A 24,834-nucleotide genomic window follows, 5' to 3' on the forward strand; every position below is an offset into this window, starting at 1 on the left:
CTGTTGACTCCTTTGCTTTAAGCGCCTACCCTTCAAAGTATAATTAGTTTTTCTATTTTTTTCCAATGCCTGATAAGGCGCTATCTTACAAGCCGCAACGTTAAAATTCATTTGTGATTCACCTCGCTCTGTGTTACGTAATTCATAGAATGTTACAGCACCGGAGAAAGCCATTCGGCCCAGCATATCTATGCCAGCTCTCTGAAAGAGCGATCTAGATAGTCCCACTCCCCCCCCCCCCCCCGCACCCACCTCCTCCAGCTCTTTCCCCATAGCTCTGAAAAATATTTTACTTTTGAAGTATTTAACCAGTTCCCCTTTTGAAAGTCATTATTAAATCTGCTCCGACCGCTGTTTCAGCAGCGCGTTCCCGATCATAAAAACATAGACAATAGGAGCAGGAGTAGGCCATTCGGCCCCTCGAGCCTGCTCCGCCATTCAATGGCTGATCCTCTATCTCAACACCATATTCCCGCTTTCTCCCCATACCCCTTGATGCCTTTTGTGTCTAGAAATCTATCTATCTCCCTCTTAAATATATTCAGTGACTTGGTCTCCACAGCCTTCTGTGGTAGAGAATTCCACAGGTTCACCACCCTCTGAGTGAAAACGTTTCTCCTCATCTCGCTCCTAAGTTTCCTACCCCGTATCCCGAGACTGTGAGCCCTTGTTCTAGACTTCCCAGCCAGGGGGAAACATCCTCCCCGCATCCAGTCTGTCCAACCCCGTCAGAATTTTATACCTTTCAATGAGATCCCCTCTCATTCTTCTAAACTCCAGTGAATACAGGCCTAGTCGACCCAATCTCTCCTCATACGACAGTCCTGCCATCCCAGGAATCAGTCTGGTGAACCTTCGCTGCACTCCCTCTATGACAAGTATATCCTTCCTTAGGTAAGGAGACCAAAACTGTACACACTGCTCCAAGTGCGGTCTCACCAAGGCCTCTCTGCGTAAAATTTAATTCTCCTCATCTCCCCCTCTGGTTCTTTTGCCAATGACCTTAAACCTTTGTCCTCTGGTTACTGACCCTTCTGTCACTGGAAACAATCTCTCCTCATTCGGTCTTATCAAACCTTCTCATCATTTTGAACACCTCTATTAAGTCTCCACTTAACCTTCTCTGCTCCAAGGAGAACAACCCCAGCTTCTCCAGTCTGTCCCCGTAACTGAAGTCCCTCATCCCTGGAACCATTCTGGTCAATCTCCTCCGCACCCTCTCTAAGGCCTTCCCATCCTTCCTAAAGTGTGGTGCCCAGAATTGGACACGATACTCCGGCTGGGGCCTAACCAGAGATTTATAAAGGTTTAACGTAATTTTGCTTAATCTTAGCTCTTTGAAAGATATATCCTTTTCGTCCCATTCCCCTGTTTCCCCACAGCCCTGCTAATGTCTCCTTGTCATGTACATATCCAGTTCTCTTTTGAAAGTTCCTCTTGAATCTGCCTTTCAGGCAGTGCATTCCGGATTGTGACCACTTGCTGCGTAAAAAGGTTTCTTATAAGAACATAAGAATTAGGAGCAGGAGTCGGCCATTCGGCCCCTCGAGCCTGCTCCGCCATTCAATAAGATCATGGCTGATCCGATCATGGACTCAGCTCCACTTCCCCGCCCGCTCCCCATAACCCTTGACTCCCTTATCGTTCAAGAATCTGTCTATCTCCGCCTTGAATATATTCAATGACCCAGCCTCCACAGCTCTCTGGGCCAGAGAATTCCAACGATTCGCGACCCTCTGAGAGAAGAAATTCCTCCTCATCTCAGTTTTAAATGGGCGACCCCTTATTCTGAGACTATGCCCCCTAGTTCTAGATTCCCCCACGCGGGGAACCATCCTCTCTGCATCCACCCTGTCCAGCCCCCTCAGAATTTTACACGTTTCAATAAGATCACCTCTCATTCTTCTAAACTCCAATGAGTAGAGGCCCAACCTGCTCAACCTTTCCTCATAAGACAACCCCTTTATCCAATTAATCAACCGAGTGAACTTTTTCGTATTGATGGTCTTTTCCGTTTGGTATTTGCACAGAAATCACAGAAACTCATTAAACCCAGTCACGATCAAGACACGACCTATAACAGAAGCTTCACAAATACATTAATTGGGAAATTTAAATTCAGTTAATTAAATAAATCTGGAATAAAGAGCTATTCTCAGTAATGATGACCGTGGACTACCGGATTGTCGTAAAAACCCATCTGGTTCACTAATGTTCTTCAGGAAAGGAAATCTGCCGCCCTTGCCCAGTCTGGCCTATACGTGACTCCAGACCCACGGCAAGGTGGTTAACTCTTAACTGCCCTCTGAAATGGCCCAGCGAGCCACTCCGTTGTATTCAAGAAGCCGGCTCACCACCACCTTCTCGAGGGCAATTCGACATAAAGAAAGCCTTTGGGGCAAAATGGGCCTCCTTCCGTGCTGTAAATTTCTATGATTCGATGATACCAGAGCTATCATCAGAGGCAGTCCCTCGGAATTGAGGAAGACTTGCTTCCACTCCAAAAGTGAGTTCTCGGGTGACTGAACAGTTCAATACGAGAGCCACAGTCCCTGTCACAGGTGGGACAGACAGTGGTTGAAGGAAAGGGTGGGTGGGACTGGTTTGCCGCACGCTCCTTCCGCTGCCTGTGCTTGCTTTCTGCATGCTCGCGGCGACGAGACTCGAGGTGCTCAGCGCCCTCCCCAGATGTTCTCCTCCACTTAGGGCGAGCTGGCCAGGGACTCCCAGGTGTCGGTGGGGATGCTGCACTTTATCAGGGAGGCTTTGAGGGTGGTCCTTGTAACGTTTCCTCTGCCCACCTGGGGCTCGCTTGCCGTGTAGGAGTTCCGAGTAGAGCGCTTGCTCCTGTCGGGCATGCGGACAATGTGGCCCCGTCCAGCGGAGCTGGTCGAGTGTGGTCAGTGCTTCGATGCTGGGGATGTTGGCCTGGTCGAGGACGCTAACGTTGGTGCGTCTGTCCTCCCAGGGGATTTGCAGGATCTTGCGGAGGCAGCGCTGGTGGTATTTCTCCAGCGCTTTGAGGTGTCTACTGTACATGGTCCACGTCTCTGAGCCATACAGGAAGGCGGGTATCACTACAGCCCTGTAGACCATGAGCTTGGTGCCGGATTTGAAGGCCTGGTCTTCCTCAGGCGGCCAAAGGCTGCGTTCGTGCACTGGAGGCGGTGTTGTACCAGAGAGGGGATAACGAGCGGGAGTGACTGAACAGCCTGGCGCTCTCTTCTCTACCAATGAGAAGGCTGAGGGGCGACCTGCCGTTACAAAAGAAAGATTTGCATTTGTATAGCGCCTTTCACGACCACCGGATGTCTCAAAGCCCTTTACAGCCAATGAAGCACTCTTTGAAGTGCGGTCACTGTTGTAATGTGGGAAACGCGGCAGCCAATTTGCGCACAGCAAGCTCCCACACACAGCAATGTGATAATGACCCAGATCATCTGTATTTTTATGTTGACTGAGAGCTAATTAAGGGCAATAAAGGCTAGCCAAGCCAGCGACGCCCACATCATGTGAATGAATATTTTTTTAAAAATAATAATTTTGGCAATCTCAGAACTGCAACAAACATCTGTCTTATCCACACAAGTTAATCATCTGCAAATTTAGATCATTCTACATTCCATGAAAAACGGTCTGTTTTCCCCGGGGGCAACTCCTATTCGTCACACAGTACATGGTATTATATCATATTTACAGCACAGGAACACACCATTAGGACCATTGGGTCCGTGCCGGAGTTTATGCTCCACACGAGCCTCCTCCTCTAGTGTCAGCTGTGGCTCAGTGGGCAGCACTCTCGCCTCTTAGTCAGAAGGTTGTGGGTTCGAGTCCCACTCCAGCGACTTGAGCACATAAATCCAGGCCGACACTCCCAGTGCGGTGCTGAGGGAGCGCCGCACTGTCGGAGGGGCGGTGCTGAGGGAGCGCCGCACTGTCGGAGGGGCGGTGCTGAGGGAGCGCCGCACTGTCGGAGGGGCGGTGCTGAGGGAGCGCCGCACTGTCGGAGGGGCGGTGCTGAGGGAGCGCCGCACTGTCGGAGGGGCGGTGCTGAGGGAGCGCCGCACTGTCGGAGGGACGGTGCTGAGGGAGCGCCGCACTGTCGGAGGGGCGGTGCTGAGGGAGCGCCGCACTGTCGGAGGGGCGGTGCTGAGGGAGCGCCGCACTGTCGGAGGGGCGGTGCTGAGGGAGCGCCGCACTGTCGGAGGGGCGGTGCTGAGGGTCAAAATCCTGGAACTCCCTCCCTAACAGCACTGTGGGAGCACCTTCATCACACGGACTGCAGCGGTTCAAGAAGGCGGCTCACCACCACCTTCTCGAGAGCAGTCAGGGGATGGGCAATAAGGGCCGGCCTTGCCAGCGACGTCTATGAACGAATATATGCAAAAAAATATTTAAGGTGGCGATAGACAGATGGTTGAACAATAGGGGAGTGAAGGCTTATGGGGAGCAGGCAGGGAAGTGGAGCTGAGTCCATGATCAGATCAGCCATGATCTTATTGAATGGCGGAGCAGGCTCGAGGGGCCGAATGGCCGACTCCTGCTCCTGTTTCTTAGGTAGAAAGGCAAGTGTTTTGTCGTCTTTGTCTTTTCTTTCTGGTTTCCTCATTCCCACGAGCTGGGAACTGTGGGAAGGCTGCGGGACTTTAAAGCTGTGGCCTGATGTCATCGAGCAGCTGCTGTCTCTGACACACCTTGTCTGCTCTGTGCAACTTTGTGCTCTGAGCTCTGACCTTCCACCCAGTTCCTTGTGAATAGACACCTGATCTAATGATCCGCCTGTGCGGTTATGTCTGACATTCTTTGCAATCCTGGTGTTCCAACATCACACACACACACACACACACACACACACACACACACGAGTTGTGTCTTCCATGTTGCGACACGCACCGTACGGATAATAGGCAGAGGCATTGCTTCTCCACTTTCAGACACATTCTTCTGCTCGGTGTAACTCGCCGAGCCGAGCTAATCCGGTAGCTTATATCGCGTTCCCCATCGCAAACCCAATCTGATTCCAGATGGTGCCCCTGAAATCCCGGGGTCCGTACGGAATGTGCACGGACTTGGGAAGACATCGCAAAAGCCGGTTTTCGGCGCACAATGAGGCAGTGCATTCCAGAGATTTACAACCCTCTGAGAGAAGAAATTTCTCCTCATCTCAGTTTTAAATGGGCGGCCCCTTATTCTAAGACTATGCCCCATAGTTCTAGTCTCCCCCCATCAGTGGAAACATCCTCTCTGCATCCACCTTGTCAAGCCCCCTCATAATCTTCTACGTTTCGATAAGATCACCTCTCATTCTTCTGGATTCCAATGTGTAGAGGCCCAACGCTAAAAACCGGCTTTTCCCATCTGTCAGATCTTCCGTATTTTTGGGAGCGAGGACATTTAAATAAGAACATGAGAAATAGGAGTCGGCCATACAGCCCCTCGAGCCTGCTCCGCCATTTAATACGATCATGGCTGATCTGATCATGGACTCAGCTCCACTTCCCCACCCGCTCCCCATAACCCCTTATTCCCTTATCGGTTAAGAAACTGTCTATCTCTGTCTTAAATTTATTCAATGTCCCGGCTTCCACAGCTCTCTAAGGCAGCGAATTTCACAGATTTACAACCCTCTGAGAGAAGAAATTCCTCCTCATCTCAGTTTTAAATGGGCGGCCCCTTATTCTAAGATTATGTCTCCTAGTTCTAGTCTTCCCCCATCAGTGGAAACATCCTCTCTGCATCCACCTTGTCAAGCCCCCTCATAATCTTATACGTTTCAATAAAATCACCTCTCATTCTTCTGAATTCCAATGAGTAGAGGCCCAACCTACTCGACCTTTCCTCATAAGTCAACCCCTCCATCTCCAAAATCAACCGAGTGAACCTTCTCTGAACTGCCTTCAAAGCAAGTATATCCTTTCGTAAATATGGAAACTAAAACTGCACGCAGTACTCCAGGTGTAGCCTCACCAATACCCTGTATAACTGTAGCAGCACTTCCCTGCTTTTATACTCCATCCCCTTTGCAATAAAGGCCAAGATACCATTGGCCTTCCTGATCACTTGCTGTACCTGCATACTAACCTTTTGTGTTTCATGCACAAGTACCCCCAGGTCCCGCTGTACTGCGGCACTTTGCAATCTTTCTCCATTTAATCCGTAGGTATCCAGTTCTGATCGCTAACCCAATCCAATTCCAGATGGTGTCCCGGAAATACCAGCCTCCCCCTGGGGTTGGTACAGAGTGTGTATGGACCCGGGAAGACATCGCAAAAGCCGGTTTCCGGCGTTCAATGCACATGCCTCGAAAACCGGCTTTCCCATCTGTCAGATCTTCCGTATTTTCGGGTGCGAGGACACTTGCACGGGCAAGATTGCGGGATTTACCCGTATCTTGCCCAGCCAATGGCCTCGAAACTCTTGCACCTGGTTAAAACCAGATGCAATGCCCACTTTTACAGGTGTAAGAGTTTTAAAACACACTTAAAACATTAAAAACAAAATTTAAAAAACACATTTTGTTTAAAAACCCTGCCCACTACGGTACGTTTATTTTAAACCATAATTAAAAAGAACTTTTTAAAAAATCGGAATTTTTTTTTCTCTCAAGACTTTAACTTTAATTTCAGTTAATTTTAATTATGTGAGGTGTGTTTTTTTTTATTATGGTGTTTAGTGTGTTTTTTTTTCTCATTATTGGTGATGAGAACTGGTCGATACGGACTTCCCATTGCCATTAATGAGAAAGCTGTGGAATACTGCACCCGATTGGCTGAGCAGTCACATGTGACTGCGCCGTCTCCGTGGGATCCTGGAGGACGGGAGCGCTCTTCACAGCGCGGGAAGAGAAGGCCTCCCCCACCACCAGAATCCTACGCTCCTCCCGGACCGCCAGGTACTGACAGAGAAATTCTCCGGTTGGAGGCATATGTAGAAACATAGACAATAGGAGCAGGAGTAGGCCATTCGGCCCTTTGAGCCTGCTCCGCCATTCAATATGATCATGGCTGATCCTCTATCTCAACACCATATTCCCGCTTTCTCCCCATACCCCTTGATGCCTTTTGTGTCTAGAAATCTACCTATCTCCCTCTTAAATATATTCAGTGACTTGGCCTCCACAGCCTTCTGTGGTAGAGAATTCCACAGGTTCACCACCCTCGGAGTGAAAACATTTCTCCTCATCTCGCTCCTAAATTTCCTACCCCGTATCCTGAGACTGTGAGCCCTTGTTCTAGACTTCCCAGCCCCGGGGAAACATCCGCCCCACATCCAGTCTGTCCAACCCCATCAGAATTTTATACGTTTCAATGAGATCCCCTCTCATTCTTCTAAACTCCAGTGAATACCGGCCTAGTCTACCCAAACTCTCCTCATACAACAGTCCTGCCATCCCAGGAATCAGTCTGGTGAACCTTCGCTGCACTCCCTCTATGGCAAGTATATCCTTTCTTAGGTAAGGAGACCAAAACTGCACACAATACTCCAGGTGCGGTCTCACCAGGGCCCTGTATAACTGTAGTAAGACATCCTTGCTCCTGTACTCAAATCCTCTTGCAATGAAGGCCAACATACCATTTGCCTTCCTAACTGCTTGCTGCCCCGGCATGTTTGCTTTCACTGACTGGTGTACAAGGACACGCAGTTTTGAAATAAGCTTCTGATCGGAATTTCAGGGCCAATGTGGTTGGACTGCACTCTGATTTTTTTCCCCGTGTCACACGGTTGCTTTTGGCCACGTTTACGTGTCAAGGGAGTTATGATGAACCTTCATAAAACACTGGTCCGGCCTCAACACTAACGTGTATTTATATAGCGCCTTTAACGTAGCGCAACATCCCAAGGTGCTTCACGAGAGTATTATGAGATTTAAAAAATTTGACACCGAGCCGCATAAGTAGAAATTAGGGCAGGTGACCAAAAGCTGGGTCAGAGAGGTCGGTTTTAAGGAGCGTCTTGAAGGAGGAAAGAGAGGTAGAGGGGTTCAGGCAGGGAGTTCCAGAGCTTGGGGTCCAGGCAACAGAAGGCATGGCCACCGATGGTGGAGCGATTATAATCAGGGATGGTCAAGAGGGCAGAATTAGAGGAGCGCAGACATCTCGGGGTGGGGTGGGGGGGGGCTAGAGGAGTAGGGAGGGGGCGAGGGCCATGGAGGGATTGGAAAAGACGGATGAGAATTTTGAAATTGAGGCGATGCTTAACCGGGAGCCAATGTAGGTCAGTGAGCACAGGGGGTGATGGGTGAGCGGGACTCGGTGCGAGTTAGGACACGGGGCAGCGAGCACAGGGGGTGATGGGTGAGCGGGACTCGGTGCGAGTTAGGACACGGGGCAGCGAGCACAAGGGGTGATGGGTGAACGGGACTCGGTGCGAGTTAGCACACGGGGCAGCGATCACAAGGGGTGATGGGTGAGCGGGACTCGGTGCGAGTTAGGACACGGGGGCAGCGAGCACAGGGGGTGATGGGTGAGCGGGACTCGGTGCGAGTTAGGACACGGGGCAGCGAGCGCACGGGGTGATGGGTGAGCGGGACTCGGTGCGAGTTAGGACACGGGACAGCGAGCACAGGGGGTGATGGGTGAGCGGGACACGGGGCAGCGAGCACAGGGGGTGATGGGTGAGCGGGACTCGGTGCGAGTTAGGACACGGGGCAGCAAGCACAGTGGGTGATGGGTGAGCGGGACTCGGTGCGAGTTAGGACACGGGGCAGCGAGCACAGGGGGTGATGGGTGAGCGGGACTCGGTGCGAGTTAGGACACGGGGCAGCGAGCACAGGGGGTGATGGGTGAGCGGGACTCGGTGCGAGTTAGCACATCGGGCAGCCGAGTTTTAGATCACCTCTAGTTTACGCAGGGTGGAATGTCGGAGGCCAGCCAGGAGTGCATTGGAATAGTCAAGTCTAGAGATAACAAAGGCACGGATGAGGGCTTTAGCAGCGGATGAGCTGAGGCAGGGGGGGGAGACGTGCGATGTTCGGGAGGTGGAAATATTGTGTCCAATTCTGGGCACCGCACTTTAGGAAGGATGTGGAGGCCTTGGAGCGTGTGCAGAGAAGATTTAAAAAGAAAGAAAAACATGCATTTATATAGCGCCTTTCACGACCACCAGACATGCCAAAGCGCTTTACAGCCAATGAAGTACTTTTTGAAGTACAGTCACTGTTGTAATGTGGGAAACGCGGCAGCCAGTTTGCGCACAGCAAGCTCCCACAAACAGCAATGTGATAATGACCCGGATTATGTGCGTTACTGGTGTTGGTTGAGGGATAAATATTGGCCCAGGACACCCGAGAGGAACTCCCCTGATTTTCCAATCATGGCCGTGGGATCTTTTACATCCATCCAAGAGAACAGACGGGGCCTCGTTTTGGCGTCTCATCCAAAAGACGGCCCCTCCGACAGTGTGGCGCACCCTCAGCGCGGCGCTCCCTCAGCACTGGCCCCTCCGACAGTGCGGCGCTCCCTCAGCACTGGCCCCTCCGACAGTGCGGCGCTCCCTCAGCACCGCCCCTCCGACAGTGCGGCGCTCCCTCAGCACCGCCCCTCCGACAGTGCGGCGCTCCCTCAGCACTGCCCCTCCGACAGTGCGGTGCTCCCTCAGCACCGCCCCTCCGACAGTGCGGCGCTCCCTCAGCACTGGGCGTGTCAGCCGTGGATTTTTGTGCTCGAGTCCCTGGAGTGGGTCTTGAACCCGCAACCTTCTGACTCTGAGGCGAGAGAGAGCGCTGCCCACTGAGCCAGTACAGGTACTTCGAAAGTAAACTAATTGTCAGCGAAGCACTTTTTGAGAGACGTCTTGAGCATTGCGTGAACATCCCAATTTTGCTCGATTTATCGAGGACGGTTGAGTTTGATCAGCGGGAGAGATATCTTTCTGGGAAAACCACAACTTATTTTTTTTTTACTCTTGTCACAGAAATGTTGATGAACACACGACTGGAGACAGCAGACCTGAAGTGGACCGTGTATCCAGAGTCTGGGGTGAGCATTGCATTTGTCCTTTAGTCCTCCCTCTCTTTCCAGGATTGCCTGTGCAGAATATTAACCCCGAAGCCTTTAGTTCGTGCACAGGGAGGCAGGGAGACCTTCTCTGGAGCCCGACACAGGGATCCTTGACTTCATCAACAGAGGCATTGAGATAAAGAAAGACTTGCATTTATATAGCGCCTTTCACGACCACCAATGAAGTTTTTATTTGGAGTGCGGTCACTGTTGTAATGTGGGAAACGCCAATTTGCGCACAGCAAGCTCCCACACACAGCAATGGGATAATGACCCGGATCATCTGTTTTAGTGACGTTGCTTGAGGGCTAAGTATTGGACCCCAGGGGATAACTCACCTGCTCTTCTTCCATAAGTGCCGCAGGATCTGTTACGCCCACGGCAGACGGGACCTCGGTTTAACGTCTCATCTGAAAGTGCGGTGCTCCCTCAGCACTGCACTGGGAGTGTCAGCCTCGATTATTGTGCTCAACATAAGAAATAGGAGCAGGAGTCGGCCATTCGGCCCCTCGAGCCTGCTCCGCCATTCAATAAGATCACGGCTGATCCGATCATGGACTCAGCTCCACTTCCCTGTCCGCTTCCCATAACCCTTCACTCCCTTATCGTTCAAAAATCTGTCTCTCTCCACCTTAAATATATTCAATGACCCAGTCTCCACAGCTCTCTGGGGGCAGAGAATTCCACAGATTTGCAACCCTTTGAGAAGAAATTCCTCCTCATCTCCATTTTAAATGGGCGGCCCCTTATTCTGAGACTATGTCCCCGAGTTTCAGTTTCCCCGAATGAGTGGAAATATTCTCACTGCATCCAACCTTGTCAAGCACCCTCCTAATCTTATATGTTTCGATCGTTATCTTGTATGTTTCAAGTCCCTGGAGTGGGTCTCGAACTCTCAACTTTCTGACTCCGAGGCGAGCGAGAGTGCTACCCACTGAGCCACAGCTGACACTGACACAAGCGAACCTTTTTAATAAATCACTGTTTCGGCCCCAGCTGGAGTACCGTGTCCCAATTCTGGGCACCGCACTTTAGGAAGGATATGAAGGCCTAGGAGAGGGCATAGAGGAGATTTACTGGAACGCTATCAGGGCCGAGGTGGCTTCAGTTATGCGGAGGAACCCGGGATCCTTCTCCTCGGAGCAGAGAAGGCTGAGGGGCGACCGGATAAGAGGTGTTCAAAATCGGGGCCATCTGGCGGCTATTCAACTGTGGTGGCAGCGCCGCAACTGAGCCTGCGCTCATTGGTGGCTCCGATGCTCCCGCGAGAGCGCTCCAGCATGGGCGGGCGGTTAGTGGCACGAACCCCGAGAAGTGGAGCTGAGCCCATGATCGGATCAGCCATGATCTTATTGAATGGCGCAACAGGCTCGACGGGCCGAATGGCCGACTCCTGCTCCTATTTCTTATGTCTTGACTTTTTTAGTGAGTTGGGGGCAGGGGGGGGCGGAACGGCAAGATTGTAATAACTTCCTCCTCAAATTAATCGGGTTCAGAGCATTTATGGTTGACATCGATAGGAAGTAATCTTACAAGTAATAACTATTCTTGATTAACTGAGCATATACCTACCATTGAGAGAGTGCAACGAAGGTTCACCAGACTGATTCCTGGGATGGGGGGATTGTCCGATGAGGAGAGATTGAGCAGACTAGGCCGATATTCTCTCGAGTTTAGAAGAATGAGAGGTGATCTCATTGAAATGTACAGAATTCTTACAGGGCTCGACAGGGTAGATGCAGGGAGGATGTTTCCCCCGGGCTGGGGAGTCGAGAGCCAGGGGTCACACAGTCTCAGGATAAGGGGTCGGCCATTTAGGACTGAGATGAGGAGAAACCTCTTCACTCAGAGGGTGGTGAATATTTGGAATTCTCTGCCCCAGAGGGCTGTGTCGTTGAATATATTCAAGGCTGAGATCGATAGATTTTTGGATATTAAGGGAATCAAGGAATTTGAGGATAGTGCAGGAAAGTGGATTTGAAGTAGAAGATCTGCCATGATCTGCCGATTGGCCGACTCCTGCTAATTCTTATGATCTTAAACGCTTGCATAGATACATAGAAAATAGGTGCAGGAGTAGGCCATTTGGCCCTTCGAGCCTGCACCACCATTCAATGAGTTCATGGCTGAACATGCAACTTCAGTAGCCCATTCCTGCTTTCTCGCCATACCCCTTGATCCCCCGAGTAGTAAGGACTACATATAACTCCTTTTTGAATATATTTAGTGAATTGGCCTCAACAACTTTCTGTGGTAGAGAATTCCACAGGTTCACCACTCTCTGGGTGAAGAAGTTTCTCCTCATCTCGGTCCTAAATGGCTTACCCCTTATCCTTAGACTGTGACCTCTGGTTCTGGACTTCCCCAACATTGGGAACATTCTTCCTGCATCTTACCTGTCTAAACCCGTCAGAATTTTAAACGTTTCTATGAGACCCTCTCTCATTCTTCTGAACTCCAGTGAATACAAGCCCAGTTGATCCAGTCTTTCTTCATATGTCAGTCCTGCCATCCTGGGAATCAGTCTGGTGAACCTTCGCTGCACTCCCTCAATAGCAAGAATGTCCTTCCTCAAGTTAGGAGACCAAAACTGTACACAATACTCCAGGTGTGGCCTCACCAAGGCCCTGTACAACTGTAGCAACACCTCCCTGCCCCTGTACTCAAATCCCCTCGCTTTGAAGGCCAACATGCCATTTGCTTTCTTAACAGCCTGCTGTACCTGCATGCCAACCTTCAATGACTGATGTACCATGACACCCAGGTCTCGTTACACCTCCCCTTTTCCTAATCTGTCACCATTCAGATAATAGTCTATCTCTCTGTTTTTACCACCAAAGTGGATAACCTCACATTTATCCACATTATACTTCATCTGCCATGCATTTGCCCACTCACCTAACCTATCCAAGTCACTCTGCAGCCTCATAGCATCCTCCTCGCAGCTCACACTGCCACCCAACTTGGTGTCATCTGCAAATTTGGAGATACTACATTTAATCCCCTCGTTTAAATCATTAATGTACAATGTAAACAGCTGGGGCCCCAGCACAGAACCTTGCGGTACCCCACTAGTCACTGCCTGCCATTCTGAAAAGAACCCATTTACTCCTACTCTTTGCTTCCTGTCTGCCAACCAGTTCTCAATCCACGTCCGCACACGACCCCCAATCCCATGTGCTTTAACTTTGCACATTAATCTCTTGTGTGGGACCTTGTCGAAAGCCTTCTGAAAGTCCAAATACACCACATCAACTGGTTCTCCCTTGTCCACTCTACTGGAAACATCCTCAAAAAATTCCAGAAGATTTGTCAAGCATAATTTCCCTTTCATAAATCCATGCTGACTTGGACCTATCATGTCACCTCTTTCCAAATGCGCTGCTTTGACATCCTTAATAATTCCCTCCAGCAATACCTTGCAAGTTCACTCTAGAATTCTCACCCGCTACAGTTCCCAGCTCGGTGTACTTGGTTGTCCAAACCGCAACGAATACCGATGTATCTGTCCTTACACTCTCTCTCTCACCTCGGAGTCAGAAGGTTGTGGGTTCGAGTCCCACTCCAGGGACTTGAGCACATAAATCTAGGCCGACACTCCCAGTGCAGTGCTGAGGGAGCGCTGCACTGTCGGAGGTGCCGTCTTTCGGATGAGACGTTAAACCGAGGCCCCGTCTGCCCAAAAGATTCCATGGCACTATTTTGAAGAAGAGCAGGGGAAGTCCTCCCCGGTGTCCTGCGGCCAATATTTATCCCTCAATCAATATAACAAAAACAGATTATCTGGGTCATTATCACATTGCTGTTTGTGGGAGCTTGCTGTGCGCAAATTGGCTGTTGTGTTTCCTACATTACAACAGTGGCTGTGGTTCAAAAGTAGTTCATTGTAAAGCGCTTTTGGACGTCCTGATGTTGTGAAAGCTGTGATATAAATGCACATTCTAACACCTACTTTTTAAAACTTTTTTTCTACCCTGCTATGTAGGAATTCACATGTTTCTACGTTTACTAAGCCCTGTCACATGTCCCTTCACTATCTTTTGTTTTAACGGGTTCGTAGAAATTTACAGCACGGAAGGAGGCCATTCGGCCCATCGTGTCCGTGCCGGCCGACAAAGAGCCACCCGGCCTAATCCCACTTTCCAGCTCTCGGTCCGTAGCCCTGCAGGTTACGGCACTTCAGGCGCACATCCAAGTACTTTTTAAATGTGGTGAGGGTTTCTGCCTCTACCACCCTTTCAGGCAATGAGTTCCAGACCCCCACCACCCTCTGGGTGAAGGAATTTCCCCTCAAATCCCCTCTGAACCTCCCCTCAATTACTTTAAATCTATGCTCCCTGGTTGTTGACCCCTCTGCTAAGGGAAATAGGTCCGTCCTATCCACTCTATCCAGGCCCCTCATAAGAACATAAGAATTAGGAACAGGAGTAGGCCATCTAGCCCCTCGAGCCTGCTCCGCCATTCAAAAAGATCATGGCTGATCTGGCCGTGGACTCAGCTCCACTTACCCGCCCGCTCCCCATAACCCTTAATTCCCTTATTGGTTAAAAATCTATCTATCTGTGACTTGAATACATTCAATGAGCTAGCCTCAACTGCTTCCTTGGGCAGAGAATTCCACAGATTCACAACCCTCTGGGAGAAGAAATTTCTTCTCAACTCGGTTTTAAATTGGCTCCCCCGTATTTTGAGGCTGTGCCCCCTAGTTCTAGTCTCCCTGACCAGTGGAAACAACCTCTCTGCCTCTATCTTGTCCATCCCTTTCATTATTTTAAATGTTTCTATAAGATCACCCCTCATCCTTCTGAACTCCAACGAGTAAAGACCCAGTCTACTCAATCTATCATCATAAGGTAACCCCCTCATCTCCGGAATCAGCCTAGTGAATCGTCTCTGTACCCCCAGGTGCAGCCTCACTAATACCCTATACAGTTGCAGAAGGATCTCCCTGCTTTTGTACTCCATCCCTCTCGCAATGAAGGCCAACATTCCATTCGCCTTCCTGATTACCTGCTGCACCTGCAAACTAACTTTTTGGGATTCATGCACAAGGACCCCCAGGTCCCTCTGCACCTCAGCATGTTGTAATTTCTCCCCATTCAAATAATATTCCCTTTTACTGTTTTTTTTTCCCAAGGTGGATGACCTCACACTTTCCGACATTGTATTCCATCTGACAAACCTTAGCCCATTCGCTTAACCTATCTAAATCTCTTTGCAGCCTCTCTGTGTCCTCTACACAATCCGCTTTCCCACTAATCTTTGTGTCATCTGCAAATTTTGTTACACTACACTCTGTCCCCTCTTCCAGGTCATCTATATCTATTGTAAACAGTTGTGGTCCCAGCACTGATCCCTGTGGCACACCACTAACCACCGATTTCCAACCTGAAAAGGACCAATTTATCCCGACTCTGCTTTCTGTTCGCCAGCCAATTCTCGATCCATGCGAATACATTTCCTCTGACTCCGCGTACCTTTATCTTCTGCAGTAACCTTTTGTGTGGCACCTTATCGAATGCCTTTTGAAAATCTAAATACACCACATCCATCGGTACACCTCTATCCACCATGCTCGTTATATCCTCCAAGAATTCCAGTAAATTAGTTAAACATGATTTCCCCTTCATGAATCCATGCTGCGTCTGCTTGATTGCACTATTCCTATCTAGATGTCCCGCTATTTCTTCCTTAATGATAGTTTCAAGCATTTTCCCCACTAGATTTAAACTAACCGGCCTATAGTTACCTGCCTTTTGTCTGCCCCCTTTTTATGCATCTCAATAAGGTCTCCCCTCAGCCTCCTCAGTTCCAAAGAAAACTGAATAGGTCCAGCCTATCCAATCTTTCCTCATCGCTAAAGTTCTCCAGTCCTAGTTATTGCCCACAACTATTTTAAGTTGAAACTATAAGTCAAGTGCCCCCCCCCCCCCCTTATTAACCGACAAATTGAACTTTTAACACTAAACACTTCAAATTAAAATTTGGTTGCCGGGGGTGATGGTGCACTCCAGTCCCTCCGGCGCCCACCTCTCGCGGAAGGCCGCGAGTGTACCGGTGGACACTGCGTGCTCCGTCTCCAGGGGCGCCCGTAACCGCGGAAGAGAGGCAGGCAGTTGGGCTGAACGGCCCCCTCGACTGCCCGCTGCCCGGACTGATTAATGGCCTCCTTGGCCAGGCCCAGGAGCAGTCCCTCCCTAACTTTCTCAGGCAAGTGTTTATCTTTGATGGTTAGAGTATACAGGCAGTTCGTTTGGCCGTTGCTCCATATCTTATCGACTAAAGACTATCTCTGACTCGCCTGCGTTCTGATCAACAATGCTGCGAGGCTTAAAAATTACATTTTTCGACTCACTTAACCAGCAAAAGCCAAACAATGATATCACTACGATACAGAAAGAAAGAGAGTTCGAATCAGTTTAGTTCTCCCTGTCCTTTAAGCCCCTCCTTCCCCTTGCAGGTTTAAAGATGTTAAGGCCAACACTGGTTAAGAACACAAGAAATAGGAGCAGGAGCAGGCCATTCGGCCCCTCGAGCCTGCTCCGCCATTCAATGAGATCATGGCTGATCTGATCTTGGCCTCAGCTCCACATCCCATTTAGGACTGAGATGAGGAGAAACTTCTTCGCTCAGAGTTGTGAACCTGTGGAATTCCCTACCGCAGAGAGTTGTTGAGGCCAGTTCATTGGATATATTCAAAAAGGAGTTAGATGTGGCCCTTACGGCTAAAGGGATCAAGGGGTACGGCGAGAAAGCAGGAATGGGGTACTGAGATGAATGATCAGCCATGATCTCATTGAATGGCGGTGCAGGCTCGAAGGACCAAATGGCCTACTCCTGCACCTATTTTCTATGTATCTATGTTTCCCGCCCACTCCCCATAACCCTTCACTCCGCTGCTCCAGTGCATTTGACAAATGCTTTATGGAGAGTCATTTAACACTTGCATTGGGCTTATAATCTCCCGATCGACTCGATACACCTCCGCCTTTTATGTAGCCTTCTGGCGTCTAATCTTGCACCGTGGCAATACTCTGTGTTTGGCTAGTTATCCCACCAGGATCTTGCTATTGACGCCTTTGCTTTAAGTGCCTGCCCTTCAAAGTGTAATTAGTTTTTCTATTTTTCCAATGCCTGATAAGACGTTATCTTGCAAGCTGCACCGTCAAAAGTCATTTGTGATTTATCTGCTCGCTCTGTGTTACGTAATTCATGGAATGTTACAGCACCGGAGAAAGCCATTTGGCCCATCGTGCCTAAGCCAGCTCTCAAAGAGCGATCCAAATAGTCCCACTCCCCCCACCCCGGCTCTTTCCCCGTAGCTCTGCAAAATGTTTTCCTTTTTGAAGTGTTTAACCAGTTCCCCTTTTGAAAGTCATTATTGAATCTGCTCCCACCGCCCTTTTAGCAGCACGTTCCAGGTCATAGAAACAAAGAAAATAGATGCAGGAGTAGGCCATTCGGCCCTTCGAGCCCGCACCGCCATTCATATGATCATGGCTGATCCTCTATCTCAACACCATATTTCAGCTTTCTTCCTTGATGGTTGTAGGGGCTGGAGGAGATAGAAATCTGAGGGTTGTAGGGTAGGAGGAGATACAGAAATCTTGGAGTTGAGGAGCAGGAGGAGATGCAGAGATCTTGGAGGGTTGTAGGAGCTGGATGATTGCAGAGATCTCGGGAGGGTTGAGGAACAGGAGGACTTCCTGGAGATCTGGGAGGGGGGTTGAAGGGGCTGGAGGAGGTCCCAGTGATCTCGGGAGGGTTGAGGAACAGGAGGACTTCCTGGCGATCTGGGAGGGGGGGTTGTAGGGGCTGGAGGAGGTCCCAGAGATTGCGGGAGAGTTGAGGAAGAGGAGGAGGTCCTGGAGATTTGGTAGGGTTGTAGGGGCTGGAGGAGGTCCCAGAGCTCTCGGGAGAGTCGAGGAAGAGGAGGAGATACAGAGATCTCGGAGGGTTGTACAGCTGGAAGAGATAGAGATCTCGGGTTGTATAGCTGGAGGAGATAGAGATCTCGGGAGAGTTGAGGAAGGGGAGGAGGTCCCAGAGATCAGAGACGGTTTGCTTCCCTCGCAATGTATGACGGGCCTGCTCTTTGTGTGTGTCCCCCCACCCCAGTGGGAAGAGGTGAGCGGGAGCGACGACGAGATGAACACGGTGCGGACTTATGAGATCTGCAACATTTATTCGCCCAACCAGAACAACTGGCTTCGCACCACCTATGTGCCGAGGCGCGGCGCCCAGCGGGTGTACGTGGAGCTGAAATTCACCATGCGGGACTGTTCATCCATCCCCAATGTGCCCGGCTCCTGCAAGGAGACATTCAACCTCTACTACTATGAGTCGGCCTCTGATTCAGCCACCCAGGGCTCGCCGGCCTGGATGGAGAACCCGTACATCAAGGTGGACACGGTGGCGGCCGACTCGGTCTTCCCCAACAAGAAGGTGGGACGGGCCAACACCAAGATCCTCAACCTGGGCCCCCTCCGTGGCAATGGCTTCTACCTGGCCTTCCAGGACCAGGGTGCCTGCATGGCCCTCTTGTCCGTCCGCGTCTTCTTCAAGAAGTGCCCGGCCATGGTGGCCAGCTTTGCCTCCTTCCCCGAGACGGTGACGGGGGCCGAGCCCACCTCGCTGGTCATCGCCCCGGGTGCCTGCATCCCCAACGCCGTGGAGGTCTCCATCCCCCTCAAGCTCTACTGCAACGGCGACGGCGAGTGGATCGTGCCGGTCGGCAAGTGCACCTGCGGCCCCGGCTACCAGCCGGCCGAGAAGGACACCGTGTGCCCAGGTGAGGAGGAGAAGGGGGAATGGAGGTGGGGGGGGGGGGGAGGAGGGTGAGGGAGGGGAATGGGGGGGCGGGAGGGGGGAATGGGAGGAGGAGGAGGAGGAGGAGGAGGAGGAGGAGGGGAGAGGGAGAGGGAGAGGGAGAGGGGAGGGGAGGGGAGGGAGATGGTGGGGGGAGGGGGAATGCATCTATCGGCTTCTCTTGAGTCTCGCGCTTCCTGGTGTCATGGCTGCTGGTGAGGAGCCAGCTGATTGGAGGGTTGACCTTCGCCCCGCCCACTGCCAATCCCAAAATACCGAGTGTCTTTTTGTTTACAGAGGAGGGGGAAGTGGAGGAGGGAAGGGGAGAGTATGGTGAGGCGAGGGAAGCAAGGGGTGGGCGGTGGGGGGGTGAAGGTGAGGGGACTGAGAGGAGGGGGGAGGAGGAGATGGGGATGTTAGGGGGGGCAGTGAGAAGGGAGGGGAGGGAGAAGGAGGGGAGGGAGCAGGCAGGGATGGGGAGGAGGTGAAAAGGAGGAGGGAGAAGTGAGAGTGGCGGGGAGGGGATGAGGTGATGGGGACGGTGAGGGGGGTAATGGTGAGTTGGAGTAGGGGGGCAGTGAGGAGGGGGTGGAGGGGATTGATTAGAGGAGAGGGATGGGCAATGATTTGGAGGAGGGGGACGGTGAGGAAGATTGCAATAAACTCATTGAGGGAGAGTCTTCGCTGGCCCAATGTGGAATGTACCGTCTCTCCTCAGTTTTGCCTCCGAGTCAGAAGGTTGTGGGTTCGAGTCCCACTCCAGGGATTTGAGCACATAAATCCAGGCTGACACTCCCAGTGCAGTGCTGGAGGAGCGCGGCGGTGCTGAGGGAGTGTCGGAGGGGCGGTGCTGAGGGAGTGTCGGAGGGAGTGTCGGAGGGGCGGTGCTGAGGGAGTGTCGGAGGGGTGGTGCTGAGGGAGTGTCGGAGGGGCGGTGCTGAGGGAGCGCCGCACTGTCGGAAGGGCGGTGCTGAGGGAGCGCCGCACTGTCGGAGGGGCGGTGCTGAGGGAGCGCCGCACTGTCGGAGGGGCAGTGCTGAGGGAGCGCGCCGCACTGTCGGAGGGGCAGTGCTGAGGGAGCGCGCTGCACTGTCGGAGGGGCAGTGCTGAGGGAGTGCCGCACTGTCGGAGGTGCCGTCTTTCACATGAGACGTCAAACCGAGGGCCCGTCTGCTCTCTCAGGTGGACGTAAAAGATCCCATGGCGCTATTTCGAAGAAGAGCAGGGAAGTTATCCCCGGTGTCCTGGGGCCAATATTTATCCCTCAACCAACATAACAAAAACAGATTATCTGGGTCATGATCACATTGCTGTTTGTGGGAGCTTGCTGTGCACAAGTTGGCTGCTGCGTTTCCCACATTACAACGGTGACTACACTCCAAAAAGTATTTAATTGGCTGTAAACGCATGTTTGGGAACAATCGGTGGTGGTGAAAGGCGCTATAGAAATGCACGTCTTTCTTTCAAGCGACACCACTGGTCGTCCCACTGCCGTGTGTGCGGACAATAACTGCTGTGTACACTTCAAAAGAAATTCATTGGCTGTGATGTACTTTGCCGTGTCCTGAGGATGTCAGAGGTGGTTATGTAAACGTGTGTTCCCTCGTTTGTGCTTCAGTGTTGAGGGGCAGGTTTGCTAATGCAGAGAGATGCCCATCCCACACGACGCATGTACCTGCTTTAAGATCGTTCGCAGTTAACTGGCTCCACTCCTGCTCCCAAGCTACCTCCCGCAGAAGCTGTCCTTGCATAATTCATCAAAGAGTCATTCTGAGAGGACGATATGCATATCAAAGGCTGCTCTCATCCAGATGACACCGCTTGCTTCGAGCTGGTACTCATAAGCCCGTTTTCAATCAGTGGCGAAGGAGACAGAGAGAATTTGGGAGTGGGCGAACGGGGGAGTGGGAGAATGACAAAGGTGGGAACAGAGCAATTGAATGCTTCAATCAGCATTATTTCACACATTCAAACCTTGATAAGTGGCTGGTTTGAAATCCGCTGGAGTGTTGTGTCCAAATGTATGTATCACACTTTAGGAAGGATTTAAAAAAAAAATGCATCCCGAGGATGTGGGTGTCACTGGCAAGGCCGGGATTTATTGCGTGCCTCCTTTGAGGATCTGCGCAGCCCGTTCACAATAGCGTGCGGGCGCGGTTTTTTTTACCATTTAAAAGCCGGTGAGCCAACAGGGAACGTAGGCCGTGGGCCTCCTCCCTGCTCCAGCGTGTGTGGTGTCGGTGCTCCCAAAATTGTGTTTTTAAAAAAGTATTCGCTCATGGGATGTGGGCGTCGCTGGCAAGGCCGGCATTTATTGCCCATCCCTAATTGCCCCTTGAGAAGGTGGTGGTGAGCCGCCGCCTTGAACCGCTGCAGTCCCGTGTGGTGAAGGTGCTCCCACACAGTGCTGTTAGGGAGGGAGTTCCAGGATTGTGACCCGGCGACGATGAAGGAACGGCCGATATATTTCCAAGTCGGGACGGTGTGTGACTGGGAGGGGAACGTGGAGGTGGTGGTGTTCCCATGCACCTGCTGCCCTTGTCCTTCTAGGGGTTGGAGGTCGCGGGTTTGGGAGGTGCTGCCGAAGAAGCCTTGGCCAGTTGCTGCAGTGCATCTTGTCGATGGTGCACACTGCAGCCAGGGGGCGCTGGTGGTGGAGGGAGTGAATGTTGAAGGTGGTGGGTAGCGTGCCCATCGAGCGGGCAGCTTGGTCCTGGATGGTGTCGAGCTTCTCGAGTGTTGTTGGAGCTGCACTCATCCAGGCAAGTGGAGAGTGCTCCATCACACTCCTGACTTGGGCCTTGTCGATGGTGGAGAGGCTTTGGAGAGGGTGCAGAGGAGGTTTAAAAGAATGATACAAGGGACTTCAGTTAATGTGGAGACACAAGATGCTGGATTTATTCTCCTTCGAGCAGAGGAAGTTAAGGGGAGTTTTAAGACGAGAATTTTTTTTACTGCAGCAAGTTATTACGTTCTGGAACATAGAAACATAGAAAATAGGTGCAGGAGTAGGCCATTCGGCCCTTCGAGCCTGCACCACCATTCAATATGATCATGGCTGATCATGCAACTTCAGTACCCCATTCCTGCTTTCTCTCCATACCCCTTGACCCCTTTAGCCATTAGGGCCACATCTAACTCCCTTTTGAATATATCTAAAGAACTGACCTCAACAACTTTCTGTGGTAGAGAATTCCACAGGCTCACAATTCTCTGAGTGAAGAAGTTTCTCCTCATCTCGGTCCTAAATGGCTTATCCCTTATCCTTAGACTGTGACCCCTGGTTCTGGACTTCCCCAACATCGGGAGCGTTCTTCCTGCATCTAACCTGTCCAATCCCGTCAGAATTTTATATGTTTCTATGAGATCCCCTCTCATTCTTCTAAATTCCAATCAATATAAGCCTAGTCGATCCAGTCTTTCTTCATATGTCAGTCCTGCCATCCCGGAAATCAGTCTGGTGAACCTTCGCTGCACTCCCTCAATAGCAAGAATGTCCTTCCTCAGATTAGGAGACCAAAACTGTACACAATATTCAAGGTGTGGTCTCACCGAGGCCCTTTACAACTGCAGTAAGACCTCCCTGCTCCGATACTCAAATCCTCTCGCCAAGAAGGCCAACATGCACTGCCTGAAATAGTGGTGGGACTAGATTCAAGTCATTTAATAGGCCTTTGTTCGTGGGACTTGGGCGGCGATATATTCATCGCTCATGCTCTTCAGAGGGGGTTAATATTGTGTGACTGAAGTCGCGGGTAGGAGGGGATTGGGGTAGGGGCAGGTCCACTCAATCAGTTTGGCTTTTAAGACAATGCAATTGCTTTCATGGTCGTTTTTGTTTCCCCTGACACAAGCCACTTGGGACACATTAGGACAGATGACCATCATCATCATAGGCAGTCCCTCGGAATCGAGGAAGACCTGCTGCCACTCTTAGAATGAGTCCTTAGGTGGCTGAACAGTCCAGTACAACAACCACAGTCCCTGTCACAGGTGGGACAGACAGTGGTTGAGGGAAAGGGTGGGTGGGACTGGTTTGCCGCACGCTCCTTCCGCTGCCTGCGCTTGTTATCTGCATGCTCTCGGCGACGAGACTCGAGATGCTCAGCGCCCTCCCGGATGCACTTCCTCCACTTAGGGCGGACTGGTCTTTGGCCCAGGGACTCCCAGGTGTCGGTGGGGATGTTGCACTTTATCAGGGAGGCTTTGAGGGTGTCCTTGTAACGTTTCCTCTGCCCGCCTGGGGCTCGCTTGCCGTGTCGGAGTTCCGAGTAGAGCGCTTGCTTTGGGAATCTCGATGTGGCCCGTCCAGCGGAGCTGGTCGAGTGTGGTCAGTGCTTCGATGCTGGGGATGTTGGCCTGGTTGAGGACGCTAACGTTGGTGCGTCTGTCCTCCCAGGGGATTTGCAGGATCTTGCGGAGACATCGTCGGTGGTATTTCTCCAGCGACCTGAGGTGTCTACTGTACATGGTCCATGTCTCTGAGCCATACAGGAGGGCGGGTATCATTAGACTATGAGCTTGGTGGCAGATTTGAGGGCCTGGTCTTCGAACACTCTCTTCCTCAACGAAGTGTAAAGCAGCGGGTGCTCGAGCTGATGATTACTACCCATTGACAACAGCTGGAAAACAAGAGGGTTTATGCAGGAGGCCACGGGCAGGATTGGGCTTGACTGCGATCCAGTTTTTTTGCAGCCGCGCACCCTGTCATCACCGGCTGTCTGGGTTGACAGACAATGAGTAGCCATTTTGGCAGAGCACCAAGGGGCTTCGAACCGTACCCAGCCTGAGTCAGCACTGTCGGGAGAGCAGGGGTTAGCCCGAGGGGGAGGAAGGAACACAAAAAAAAGTGTACTCCATTCCCGATTATTAGACGGATATCAAGACACCTGGAACAGGCGTGGAAGAAAAACAAGATTAACAAGGGGTGATACCAGACCTGAGGCGATCGCAATCTGGAGATCTCGGAATGAAAGAAAGACTTGCATTTATATAGCGCCTTTCATGACCACTGGACTTTTGGAGTGTGGTCACTGTTGTAATGTGGGAAACACGGCGGGCAATTTGCGCACATAAAGCTCCCACACACAGCAATGTGACAATGACCCATTTAATCTGTTTTTTGTGATTGATTGAGGGATAAATATTGGTCCCAGAATACCTCCCTCTGCTCTTCTTCGAAATAGTGGCCGTGAGGACAGACGGGAGCCTCTGTTTAACGTCTCATCCGAAAGACCGCCCCTCCGACAGTGTGGCGCTCCCTCGGTACTGCCCCTCCGACAGTGCGGCGCTCCCTCGGTACTGCCCCTCCGACAGTGCGGCGCTCCCTCGGTACTGCCCCTCCGACAGTGCGGCGCTCCCTCGGTACTGCCCCTCCGACAGTGCGGCGCTGCCTCGGTACCGCCCCTCCGACAGTGCGGCGCTCCCTCGGTACCGCCCCTCCGACAGTGCGGCGCTCCCTCGGTACCGCCTCTCCGACAGTGCGGCGCTCCCTCGGTACCGCCCCTCCGACAGTGCGGCGCTCCCTCGGTACCGCCCCTCCGACAGTGCGGCGCTCCCTCGGTACCGCCCCTCCGACAGTGCGGCGCTCCCTCGGTACCGCCCCTCCGACAGTGCGGCGCTCCCTCGGTACCGCCCCTCCGACAGTGCGGCGCTCCCTCGGTACCGCCCCTCCGACAGTGCGGCGCTCCCTCGGTACCGCCCCTCCGACAGTGCGGCGCTCCCTCGGTACCGCCCCTCCGACAGTGCGGCGCTCCCTCGGTACCGCCCCTCCGACAGTGCGGCGCTCCCTCGGCACTGCACTAGAAGTGTCAGCCTAGATTTTTGTGCTGGACTTGAACCCACGACCTTCTGACTCGGAGGCGAGGGTGCTGCCCACTGAGCTACGGCGGATATTTTATGATTGTGAAGCGTTTCGATAGGGTCAACATAGAGAGTGGGTTTCCACTTGGGTTAAACCGCCCCCCCCCCCCCCCCCCAACCCCCAAGGTCCCGCTGGTGTTGAAAAAGTTCCCGCTCCCATCTCCTG

The 24,834-nt window shown here is 51.8% G+C and overlaps 1 protein-coding gene across 1 annotated transcript in view; it reads left to right on the top strand.

The window, feature by feature from the left end:
* The window catches only part of LOC139232655 (ephrin type-B receptor 1-like), an 88,990-nt gene that overhangs the window by 22,622 nt on the left and 41,534 nt on the right, over positions 1–24,834 (top strand). Inside the window, 2 exon segments of the mRNA XM_070863111.1 lie at positions 9,913–9,977; positions 18,117–18,789. Coding sequence (XP_070719212.1) covers positions 9,913–9,977; positions 18,117–18,789 — 738 coding nt within the window.

Source organism: Pristiophorus japonicus, chromosome 20, assembly GCF_044704955.1.
Source record: "Pristiophorus japonicus isolate sPriJap1 chromosome 20, sPriJap1.hap1, whole genome shotgun sequence".
Taxonomy (NCBI): domain Eukaryota; kingdom Metazoa; phylum Chordata; class Chondrichthyes; family Pristiophoridae; genus Pristiophorus; species Pristiophorus japonicus.